General features: G+C 39.8%; 1 protein-coding gene across 2 annotated transcripts in view; it reads right to left on the bottom strand.

The window, feature by feature from the left end:
* Positions 1-12,548, bottom strand: part of RPA1 (replication protein A1) — a 56,401-nt gene that overhangs the window by 33,958 nt on the left and 9,895 nt on the right. For both annotated transcript variants that reach the window (XM_021006979.2, XM_021006980.2), the window contains exon 5: positions 11,164-11,252. In XM_021006979.2, the coding sequence (XP_020862638.1) occupies positions 11,164-11,252 (89 nt within the window). The remainder of the gene's footprint in view (positions 1-11,163; positions 11,253-12,548) is intronic.

The following is a 12,548-nucleotide window of genomic DNA, read 5'->3' on the forward strand; positions in this document are numbered from 1 at the left end:
CTTTAAATAGTATACAGGGTGTCCCAAAAGTCCTAGTGCAGTGTTAAGCTTTAATAGTGAAAAAAGACTAAGACTTTTGGGACACCTTGTACTAATGCTGGAGCGTGATGCCATCCTCAGGATCATGACACTGGGTTACAGGGAGGGCTTTCGATGACAACACCTTTAACCGAGAATTAATCTAAGTTAAAACCTACTTTGTGCCACTGGATATCAGGCAAAGGTATAACAAATAATCATTGTAGTTTTGTAGTATGTATAATATTTTCAAAATTCTACCAGGGAAGAAACTCATTCCAACACACACTTATCTGAATATACACAGAGGGGCATGCAAACAGAGGATTTAGCCTCAACTGTTTTAAAATTTACTGATAACTTAACACTAACAGAATCCAACTGGAAAAAAAAATCCATCTGATCAATTTTCTTTGTATTTCAGTAAGATCTAAACAATGAATCATATTCCCATCAACACAGCTAAGTACTACGTAAGACAGATTAATTACAAGCAGTAACAATTATATTTTATTTGCTCAAGATAATGTAGCAAGTTTGATTACATATAGACATGCAAATAGGCAGTGTTAAACATTGGAGCCTCAAAATCCAATAATCGTCAAACCCAATAATTGGCCAGTGTCTACAGTATATGAAACATGAATCTGTACCCTTGTGCATTAAAGCTTTATTACTGACATTTTGAAAACTCAATAAAAATTACTTTACTTAAACTGGAAAAATGACAGCATAATGGGATTAAACGAAAACACTTCAATCTACATTTCAGTATTCCTCTGTCCACTTCCTGGATTGAACTAAATTACAGAGATGCTCTAAAGTTTCCCCCACTCACTCATCCCACAGCCAATGTTTCTGCATTTTCAAAATACAAATAAAATCTCATTACTGTGGAACACCACTGCAAAGAAGTGTTCCCTGTAACAGCTGTTTTCAAATCCCAGTGGGTGGCCCAAAGTAACAACGCTTTATTGATCTAGTTTCAGAGAATCTTTACCACAGTAATCCTGAACAATAAGTGGCTTTTGGGGTTCCTATACATGTAAAAATGTCATTAGGAAGAAGAAAACACTGATTTAGGGTTCTCTGACACTGAAGCCAGGATGAGGAAAAGCTAAGTTTCAAGAGAGGTCTATCAAGAAATACCCACTCTTAACTCTTTCGCTCACCTCCCTCAAACATCCCAGTCATCACTAGGAAAAAAAAAAAAACCAAACCAACCCCAAAACAGAAAAAGCTACTCCAACATTCAAACCACCCAGTAAATAGCTAGCATTTGTATAGCACTTGAAGGTTTGCAAAGTGCTTTACAAATATTGTCTCATTTATTCCTCACAATACTAGAGAGAGGTGCTACGATCGCCCCCATTTTACAAATGAGAAATTCAGACACAGAGGTCATATGACTTTCACAGAGCTAGTATGGGAAGCCAGCTTTGACCTTAGATCTTTTTTCCCCCTGTAACATATGCTTTTTTAAACTTCAAGTTTATTTATCTTAGGAGTTAATTTTTTTTTTAAATTGAGTTCTCAATTCTCTCCCTCCCTTCTACTTCTCCCTTACCCACTGTAAAGGCAAGAAATGTCATATCAATTATACATGTGAAATAATGAAAAACATATTTCCATATTAGCCATGTTACAAAAAAAAAAGCAAGAAAAATAAAGTTTAAAAAGTATGCTTCAATCCACATTCAGACTCTATCAGTTCTTTCTCTGGAGGCAGAGAGCATTTTTCATTTTAAGTCCTTTGGAATGGTCTTGAGAACAGCTAAGTCATTCATAGTTGATCATCGTATGATATTGCTGCTACTGTATACGTGTTCTCCTGGCTCTGCTCACTTCACTTTGCATCAGTTCACATAAGTCTTTACAAGTTTTTCTGAAACCATCCTGCTCATCATTGCTTGCAGCACAATAGTTTTTCATCACAGTCCTATACCACAACTTGTTCAGCCATTCCCCAACTGATGCACATCCCCTCAATTTCCAATTCTTTGCCACCACAAAAAAGAACTCCTATAAGTATGTTTGTACATAAATGCCCTTTTTCTTTTATCTCTTTGGAATATAGACCTACTAGTGGTATTCTAGGTCACAGGGCATGTGGTTTTACAGCTTCTGGGGCACAGTTCCAAATTGTTTTCCAGAATGGCTGGATCAGTTCACAACTTCACCATCAGTGCATTAGTGTCAATTTCTCCCCAACCCCTCCAACATCTGTCATTTTCCTTTTTGCCATATTAGCCAATCTGATAAGTGTGAGGTGCTACTTCAGATGATTTAGAGCATTTTTTTACATGACTCTAGCTCTGATTACTTCATTTGAAAACTGCCTGCTACTATCTTTTGACTATTTACCAACTGGGGAATGACTTGTATTCTTATAAATTTGACTCAATTCTCTATATATTTAAGAAATAAGGCCTTTAGGAGCAGCTACGTGGCACAGTGTCTAAGATAGAGCACTGGCCCTGAAGTCAGGAGGACCTGAGTTCAAATCCGGCCTCAGACCAAACACTTGACACTTACTACCTGTGTGACCCTGGGCAAGTCACTTAACCGCAATTGCCTAAAAACACTTAAAAAAAAAAAGGAATGAGGCCTTTATCAGAGAAACTTGCCATAATTTTTTTTCCAGTTTCCTGCTTTCTTTCTAATCTTGGCTACATTGGTTTTGTTTGTGTAAAACTTTTTAAATTTAATGTAATTCAAATTATCCATTTTACTTACTGTGATCCTCTCTATCTCGTTTGGTCATAAATTCTTCCTTTACAAATAAAATTTTCTATTCTCCCCTAATTTGCTTATGATATCACCCTTTATGTCTAAATCATATACCCATTTTGACCTTATCTTGGTGTGAGATGTTGGTCTATATCTAGTTTCTGCGAAACTGCTTTCCAGTTTTCCCAGCAATTTTTGTTAAAGAGTGATTTCTTGTCCCAAATCTTAGATCTTTGAGTTTGTTAACCATCAGATCACTATGGTCATTTTCTACTGTGTACTGTGCACCTAATCTATGCCACTGACCCACCACTCTATTTCTTAGCCAGTACTAGACTGCTTTCATGATTCCCTTGATATTCTTAATGTTTTGTTCTTCCAGATGAATCTTGTTATTATTTTTTCTAGCTCTACAAAATAATTATTTCGAAGTTTGATTGGTAATGCATTAAGTAAATAAATCTAGGTAGGATCATCATTTTTATTATATTGGCTCAGCTAACCCAGGAACAAGGAATACCCCTCCAATGGTTTAGATCTGTCTTTACTTGTGTGAAAAGTGTTTTGTAATTGTATTCGTATAATTCATAGGTTCCCAAAGTGGGTGATACCACCCCCAGGGGGGCACTGGACCAATGGGGGAGGGGGGAAGCTCGCCAGCCTGCAGCAGTAGCCTTGGGTGCAATTGAGGGACCCTGAATAAAAACAGGAGGTGGTGGAAGCATAAGGAAAGAAGGGAAGATAAGAAAATTTTGAAAACCATTTGTACATGTTTCATCTGTTGTGTAACAGAGTTAAAGTCATAGTGATCCCATTGTTTTCCAAACAAACACACAAAATGCAAGTTATAAACCATTAGTGGTCAAGTCTGCCAATGGGTCTTAACAATCAAGTGTTAGCAGGCGGCAGGAATATGCGCATATGATGACTTGTTTACAATATGATACTATACAGTTCCCTTATGCAATATTGCATCATCAAAATTTCAGTGCAAGAAAAAAACTACAAATTTGCAGCAAATTATTAAATTTAAGATGCATCACTTAAAAAATACATATTTTATATTTTTTTAAATGATACAAATTTTTTAAAAAATTAAAGGATTAAAGCAAGCAGATTTCCAGGTGGGCACTGAGTAATCTTTTTTTTTTTAAAGGAGACAGCAGGCCAAAAAAGTTTGGGAACCTCTGACATAATTCCTGGATTTGTCTTGGCAGATAAACTCCCAAGTATTTCATATTGTCTGCAGTTGATCTCATATCCTCTTGACTCCAGGCCAAAGGCTCTATCCACTGTGCTACCCAGCTGATGAAAACAGAAAAGGAACCAAGAACATGGAGGAAAGGAATAGAAAAACCAGGATGATTTTTTTCTCTCACTTTCCCAAGTAGCTTCAGGGAACTTACTGTCTCTAAAGAAGCAGGGTTCAGCTTATCCTTGGACTAAGTGGTCAATCATAACCAATAACCAATGCAGGTATTTTAACAAGTTCCATAATCACAAAACAATTAGTGATCTTCCAAAGAATTCATTAGTCTAGAATTTCAAGAAAACTATTTCTAAGTTATATTTCTACATTTTCTAGATTGGTACCAAGTTACCACAGTCTCGAGTGGAGTGGGTGTAAAAAAAGTGTTGAAACCCCAACTAATACTTTATGTTAATACTCATTAATTCTTTTTTTTGTAAAAGCTTATATAAATTCAGTCTCAAAACACATTAAAATTCAAACACCATCACGGAACCGAATGACCTATGACTAGTACAAATCATATCTGAGGTAATTTTTTCAGTAATTTTATAAATAAATGCCACCACAAGCCTATTAATAGGACAAATGGGATTTTATTAGGGCATCTTTTAGTAACAGGGTCAATCCTTAATTGATGAAGCAAAAAAGCTAACTATGACTAGCGAGATTCTAATCTACTCATATGCAAGAGCCCTAAAGCAAGTTTCCATCTCACTTAATCCCTCTCAATAAATCAACCAACCAACCAACTCACATTTATTAAGCAGCTAATAGGGCATTATGCTAAGCACTAGAGACACGAGTGCAAAACTGAGACAGTCCCTGCCCTCAAGGAACATATGTGCTACCAAGGGAAAACATGCACATCATCACACACAATGCCGGACAGATGAAGGCGGCAAGATGGGAGACACCCTAGCCATCCCCCCAGGGCCCTCCATAACTTGTCTTCAATACTGTCTCCCTGGATAGAATGGCCCAGCTGCTATGGTCCGTGGGGTCACAAAGAGGCACACGTGACTGAACGACTGAACAACAACAATTATGTCCCAACCTTTTACTGGATCCCCTTCACGTCCTAGACGCTCTTGAGAAACAAGAGAGTCGCCATGCTCCAAAGGTGACAGAAAGAAGATGCCCCCACTGCTGACTCTCCCACTTCCCGAAATCTTTTACCTTTTTCAACACCCAACTTAAGTACTACATCTTGCAATACTCCAAGCTCCATGAAGCCTTCCCTAATCTTTCTTTCCCTAACAAAAGAATGTGTCTTCTTAAATTAATGTCCCTCACAGGGATCTGCGCTTTCCTAACACAGATCACATATTAAAGTTATTTGTGTACATCCCTTTCTCCTTATTAAATCACAAACCTTTTGTGGCCATGGACTAGGTTGTTTTTGTATCTTTGCATTCCAAATATCTTTCACATAATTAATGGATGCTCAATCAAACTGAATAATACCAGTGAGCTCCAGGGAAAATTACAACCATGTGTATTCAAAGGTTATTATTATATATATATTTTTGGAGGCAATCTGGGTTCAGTGACTTGCCCAGGGTCGGAGCTGGTAAGAGTCTGAGGCTGGATTTGAATCCAGGTCCTCCTGACTCCAGGGCCCATGCTCTATCCACTATGCCACCTGTCCTATGTTCAAATATTGTTAAATAAAAAAATAATATTATATAAATAAATAAATACTAAGCAAATAATCCAATTTTAATGGCCATAGTTTTTTCCAAGGGGAGACAAATTTTCTTTCTTTGAATGAACTCATTCTGAGTTGAAAAATCCTTTGGGAACTGGAAAAAATGAAATGCTTAGCTTTCTCTTCCAGTAAATGGGGGGAAAAAAAGAGAGAAAAATAACTGACCAGTTAGGTCTACAAGCTTAAGTTTCTCATGCTGAGCTATCAGAAACTAATTTTTGTTTTATTTTTAACAAGTATAAGTCAATAGCTAAAATTTAAAATACAGAAATGCTTATATTGCTAATGTTACATAAATATACTCAAGAAAATATACAGTAATTCTGATGTTAGATTTAACCATTTACATATATTGTTTTTGTAGTTATTGTCTTCCCAATGAAATACGGCAAAAATATCCTCCCAACAGCCATGATAAACCTGTTACACTGGAATTGTCCTACCCCCTAATGACTTCACAAGTGCAATATCCACTTCAATTGGCTTTAGTAAACAAAATAAAAAGAACTTAATTTTAAAATTTGTTCAACCTAGCAGCGAGCCCTGGGGCAAAACTGATCTGGCTATTGACTGGAGGTGATACTCAGCATTCTGCCCGCCCATCCCCACCTTGACCACTAGGCAGGACTAGAGCCTTGCCCTCTGCCCTACCTCCATGTGGTCTTTATGGTTACTCTACACTGGCTTCCAGGTTAAACCTCCCTCCCTGACTGTCTCACAGTTTTCACAGCTTGCCGGCATTCTCCTCACACTTGGGGACTTGGACTTAGATGCTAACATGTCCTCAAGTAGCTTCCCATTCATCCACCTCCCACATTCTCCTGATCTGCACCGCTACTCCACTGAAGTGACTCACCAAGATGGTGACACCCTTCAGCACGTGGCCCCCAACAAGTGCTCTAGCTCCACTTTCCATAATTCTGCTATTCCTCTGACCATAGCTCCCTATCATCCTATGGTTCCCTGGGGCCTCACTCCCTTTAGATCTGTTCTCTGCCCTCACCACACCCATCCAGGTTCATTCTCATTCATTCTCCTCCCTTCAATATCTGAGCCCAGTACTCACCCAGTTCAACTAGATACTGTCTCACACCCTTGCATTCCCTGTATTCTCACCATTTTGCTGCTCGTTCCTTTCCAAATCCCAGGCTTGGACTATTCCCGTCATCTGCCTTCTCAGCTGCTACACACAGGCTGCTGAATGCAGATGGAGGAAGTTGCACAACCATGATGACTAGGTCTACTAGAAATTTGTTAAGACATCTCAATTGGACCCTGGTTGCTGCATGCCAGGCCTTTACTCTTTCCTGATTGCCTCTACCCTACTTCCAAACCTTCTCTTCTTTCAGGCCATCCCTCTTAGCAGAGGACCAAATACCCTAATGGAAGAAACTGAGGCTGCTTGTCACCTGTTCCCTCTTCACCGTTCAAATGCCCCTGGCCTCGGCCTCCCACGCAACCCCATTAGACAAGGCAGTCCACCCCTCCACTTGGGTCCTTGCTCCCCTTCCTCTCTTCTCCCCCTGGGGGACTGCCCTGTTGATCCTCCTTTCTCTCCCCAATTTCCCTTCCTCGACCTTCCCTACTACTTTATAATGTACCCAGACTTTGCCATGCTTAAAAAAACTCCCCCTGATCCAACTCTCCACTTGCAGCTCTTCTCCCTATCAACAGGGAACTTGAACTCCTGGAAAAAGCTGTCCATCACAGTCGCCTCCAGTGCTGCAGCTTGACCCCTAGCACCCTGACTTCTGACCTCATCCCTCAACTGAAACTGCTCTCCAAGGTGACCACTGTTCTGTTAGCCAAATCTGAGGGCCTTCTGTCGGAGCTTCTCTCTCCTGACCTGGCTATAACACTTAACATTGCTGACCCCACTCCACCCTCACCTTCTAGGTACTCTACTCTCGGGGTTCTAATGACACTACTTTCTCCTAGTTCTCTTATCTGTTTAACTAATCCTCAAGTCTTCCGGGCAGGATCCATCGTCCTTTTCCCACACTCTATATGTGGGTGGGGGCAGTTAGGTGGTGCAGTGGATAGAGTGCTGGGCTTGGAGTCAAGAAGACCTGAGTTCAAATTTGTCTTACTAGCTTATGTGACCCTTAGCAAACCCTCTTTGCCTCAGTTTCCTCATCTGTCAAATGAGTTGGGAAAGGAAAATGCAAACCACTCCAGTATCTTTGCCAAGAAAACTTGAAATGGGGCCATAAAGCATCAGACATGACCGGAAAAAAAAAACTGAACATACATGGTTGTGCCCCAGTGTTCTTTCCAGAATCATCTTTTCTCCAAAGTCTTAACTCCATGATCTCATCAGTTCCCATTGATTCAACTATCACCTCTATGCAGGCCAACTTTGAGGTCTCTGTCTACTCCCCATCCCTCCTGAAGCCTTCTCCCACGTATCATTTCCTATCAAATATCTCCAACTAGATGTCCCACATTGTTGTTCAGTTGTTTCAGTCGTGTCCAATTTTTTGTGACTCCATTTGGGGTTTTCTTGGCACAGACTTGCTACTGGCTTCTCCAGCTCCTTTGACAGATGAAGAAACTGAGGCAAAGAGGGTTAAGTGACTTGCCCAGGGTCACATAGCTAGTAAGTGTTTGAATCTGGATTTGAATTCAGGGCTTCCTGACTCCAAACCTAGCACTTTACCTAGCTGCCTTAGATATCTCATAGGTACCTCCAATTCAGCATGTCCAAAACAAAACTCATGATCTTTCCCCTCAAAATTCTTTCACCTTCCTAACTTCCCTATTTCTGTAGAGGGCACCACCATTTTCCAGTCACCCAGATTTGTACCCTGATGGTCACTTTTTTTTAAACCATTTTTCTCTCTCCTCACATCCATCTCCCTCTTTCTACCCCCATGGCTACCATTCCACTTCAGGTCCTCCTCACCTCTCTCCTGAACGACTGCAATAGTCTCTGCATCTCAAGCCTCCTCCCAACTCCAATTCAACCTCCACACAGCTGACAAAATGCTATTCCTCAGGCTCAGGGCTGACCATGTCACACCCCTGCCCAAGAGGCCCCTGGGTCCCAAAGCCTCCAGAATGAAATGCAAACTTGTCTGTTGGGCTCTAAAGCTTTTCCAGCCTGGCCGCAGCCTCACCAGCTGAGCTCACTGCTCATCGCTCCCCATCATGTACTCCTCCACAGTCTAAACACACTGTCTTCTGGCTGCTCCATGCATGCTCCTTTGCCGTTCCATTCTCCATCTCCACCCCTTGCCCAGACTTTCTACACCCCACGCCTAGAACACCTCTCACCTCCATGTCCCAGGATCCCGAGCTCACTTCAAAGCACACATGCCATTCTCCCCAGCAGAACAGATCCTTGAGGGCAGGGCCTGTTTCACTTTCTCTTTTGTATCCCTAGCACCTAGCAGAGTGTTAGGCACACAGCAGGTATCTGATAAATATTGGTTAAACAGAACCATTGAAAATAACCAAAATCATTTATTTTTGGATATGACCAAAAAAAAAATCAGGTGGCCACCAAACCCTCTGGGCTCTGCTGGGAGTGTCCAACTCACACTGCCCAGAACTGCATCTCCCTAGCATGACTGAGCCATTTCTAAACCATACTGCCAGAGTTCTGGTCATCAGCCTCCACTCCCAGAACTTGGGACTCTGCCTCTGAGACCACCGTGGGCTCCAGGAGGAGAGCTTTCGCCTCACCTTGCCTTCTTGTACTTGGATCCCCACCACTAAGCCCAAGGCCTGGCATAGAGTAGGCACTCAGTAAATGCTTTGTCATTCAAAATGTCATAGATGTGCTAAAAAAGAAATTGCAGTCTCTGATTAAACACTGATGACTTATATCAAACAAATTTATATCAAGCTACAGAATACCTCTGTAGGAAAAAAAGTTATTATGTCTTCCTGACACTCACTGAAGTTTTGAATTAAATAAAATCCATCCTCTTGTAGCACTTGCTTCATCGGTAACATTTGCTCTAGCTCTGTCTTCACTGTTTCTCTTCCCTTGGGTCCCTGGCTCCCATCTGAGCATCTTCTGATGCCACAGCCTCCACATTAACTCTCAGGATTCCTACGCCCAGAGCCCCTCTTTCTAGCAGTATTTTCCCAAGTGCCACAATGTTATACTATATATAAAATTACTAAGAGGACTCTCCATGCATTTGAATAGAATTTGCACATATTTACATAGATGTGTCATCTATTTTCAAACTAAAATTGGGTACCCTGAAGGTAGCCATTCTTTCTTTTTTCCTTCTCTATTAATCTCTCAAGCCCTACTCTAATGACCCAGATTCCTTACATGGCATAAAGGCACAATGGGGAAAAGGTCCAAAGTATTTCTTAGCAACATTTAGGTAGACTAAATTAAAGTGCCTCTTAGCAAGAACTGAGAGACCCAGGGGCATCAGATCAAACAAAGTCTTTGTCAGGCCATCAATAGCCCCAGGTGTCAGGAGATACAACATTTTCCCTTAATAAGATATCACACCTTCATCTAACTTCCCTGGCCTTTCAAGAGTCAACAATTAAGACAAATAAAAACAGAAGCTCACGCTAATATACAACTGTGCTTATGTAATAACCATGGTCCTGACATGGTCCCTAGCCATTCAAAATAGTAGTGATCATTTTTTTTAAAGTCCAGCTAATCACTCTAACATAATGACAGACCCTTTCATGAGTTTAACTAAAAGGAAAAGGAGCATCCAGAAGATTCCCCAGAAGATTCAAAATCAAGAACTGTTCTATATAAAATATTAATGTATCAGATACACCTTTCCAAAAAAAATACAAAGGTCGGCTTGTTATCAGAGTTACTCAATATCTGAAGGCCAAATTTAACATTTAGCAGAAGATTTCATTAGAATAACAGTTTGAAGAATTTCTAAGAATGTTTAGCTAGGCAAGATAGCAGTTGCCTCTTAGCAACAGTAAGTGATACAGAGACAATTTCAACAGATGACTAACTATAGCTCACAAGAAATATGCTGTCACATTAGTCAAGAACCTGGGGAGAAAACAATCATTTATGTAAAATAAGCCATGCACTGACTTTCCAAATAACAATAATGCTTTAATTTGGGATTAGTCTCACTGCTGTTAATTTCCCTTACACAAAAAAGCTTAGTGTTTAATTTTTCAGTATTTAAAAAGAAGTGTAGATTTTGTTATTCATGACATATTTGTATAGCCTGTACTTTTTATCCCCAGAGACAAGAAGGCGGATGAAAAAACACAGCTGAATTTAAATCACGTCCAGCACTGAGTAGAATTTCCCCCCTTTTCTTAACCCAACAAGTAACAAGATTTCTTCAGAATGAGAAAATGATGAGAAAATAACTGTGACTGAGAGCCAAGAAACCTCCCATTTTTCACTCATCTATAACACATGACTGCGATCGACATGGCCGCCCCCACCATCCACTCCATCTGGTAATATGACCTATCCAGAGTCATGTCTTACCTTCATTATAGGGCACCGGGTTACCAAGCTTTCCTCCAACTTCATCAGCAGATTGCAAAACTTCTAAATCCATCAATATAACCACTTTCCTACAAGGGCAAACGAATACAAAGTCAGAATCAATAGAAGAAGAAGGATATGCAAACCTAAGACCTCAAGCTATCACGCAGGCTGCTTCATAAACACTTAATCTCTACTGACTATTCTGATAATGACTTTCTCAGCATTAGCAACTTTTGAAATGGTCAAATAACTTGGGAGATAAGTTATTTTAACAATTCGCACACTGAATATTTCCCTAATTTTTTCACTGCATACTTTGTTCCACGGGCACATTTTTCCCCCTCATAACGTAACCTTTCCTTCCACCTCTAAAACTATTCAAATGCACTGTGAGCACCAATTCAAAGGGGGCAAATGACACAAGACCAAAGAACTTCCAGCAGTAATGCCCAACCTGTGGTCCACTGACCCCTTAGGAGCTCCACTGTTATTACAAAGGGTCTATACACACACACATACACACACACACACACACACACACACAACACACACACACACACTCTCTCTTCCCCAAGCAGGATGATTCTGATCTTTATTTAGCACAAACAACATGCAGTGTGACTCATTATAATAAACATGCTTTCCATAGACCGAATGTGTCACACATACATACATTATTTTTCAAATGTATAGATCCTTTGGCTAATAAAAAAAAAATTCATTTCACATCATTGGTAAATGCATAGCAACCATGTTATCATTTATTTTTTCAATCAAATGGATACAAATAATAAAAACTACTAGCATTTAGAGGTCCATGAAACTTTTTGATGCTAAATAAAAAAGTCCTCATGAAAAAAAGGTAGGAACTACAGGAGTAGAGTATTAAACAGCTCTGGCACAAAGATTTCATTTTCAATAGTATCTCTGTATAACTAACTGACATGGCATTTAGATTTTCAGTGAACATTTGATTTACACCAATAGCTGTGAAAACGCAATAAGAGAAATAATAAAAGTAGGCATTCATAAATTGTTTTTAAGGCCATGAAGCATTTGAATCAATAACTCCATGAAATAAACGGTACAAGTATTATATCCCCATTTGACAGATGAGGTAAAGAGGTTAATGATTTACTCAACATCCCGAAACTATGAAATAAGGGGACATCCAACAGAACTTAGGTCTTCTGACTTTCAGTCCAAGGTTCTTTCTAACATACGATGCTGCCTTTCTCAAAACTTTTTAAGTGTTCAATGGCAAAATCAAACAAATGAAGATACAGTGGACCCTCCAAGAAAGTCCAAGTCTACTTCCCCAAAACTACAACTATTACTCTATATAAAAGAACCTTTAGTCAGTGAACCAAAATGTGACATTG

Source organism: Phascolarctos cinereus, unplaced genomic scaffold (assembly GCF_003287225.1).
Source record: "Phascolarctos cinereus isolate Bilbo 61053 unplaced genomic scaffold, phaCin_HiC Scaffold_5;HRSCAF=322, whole genome shotgun sequence".
NCBI classification, from domain to species: domain Eukaryota; kingdom Metazoa; phylum Chordata; class Mammalia; order Diprotodontia; family Phascolarctidae; genus Phascolarctos; species Phascolarctos cinereus.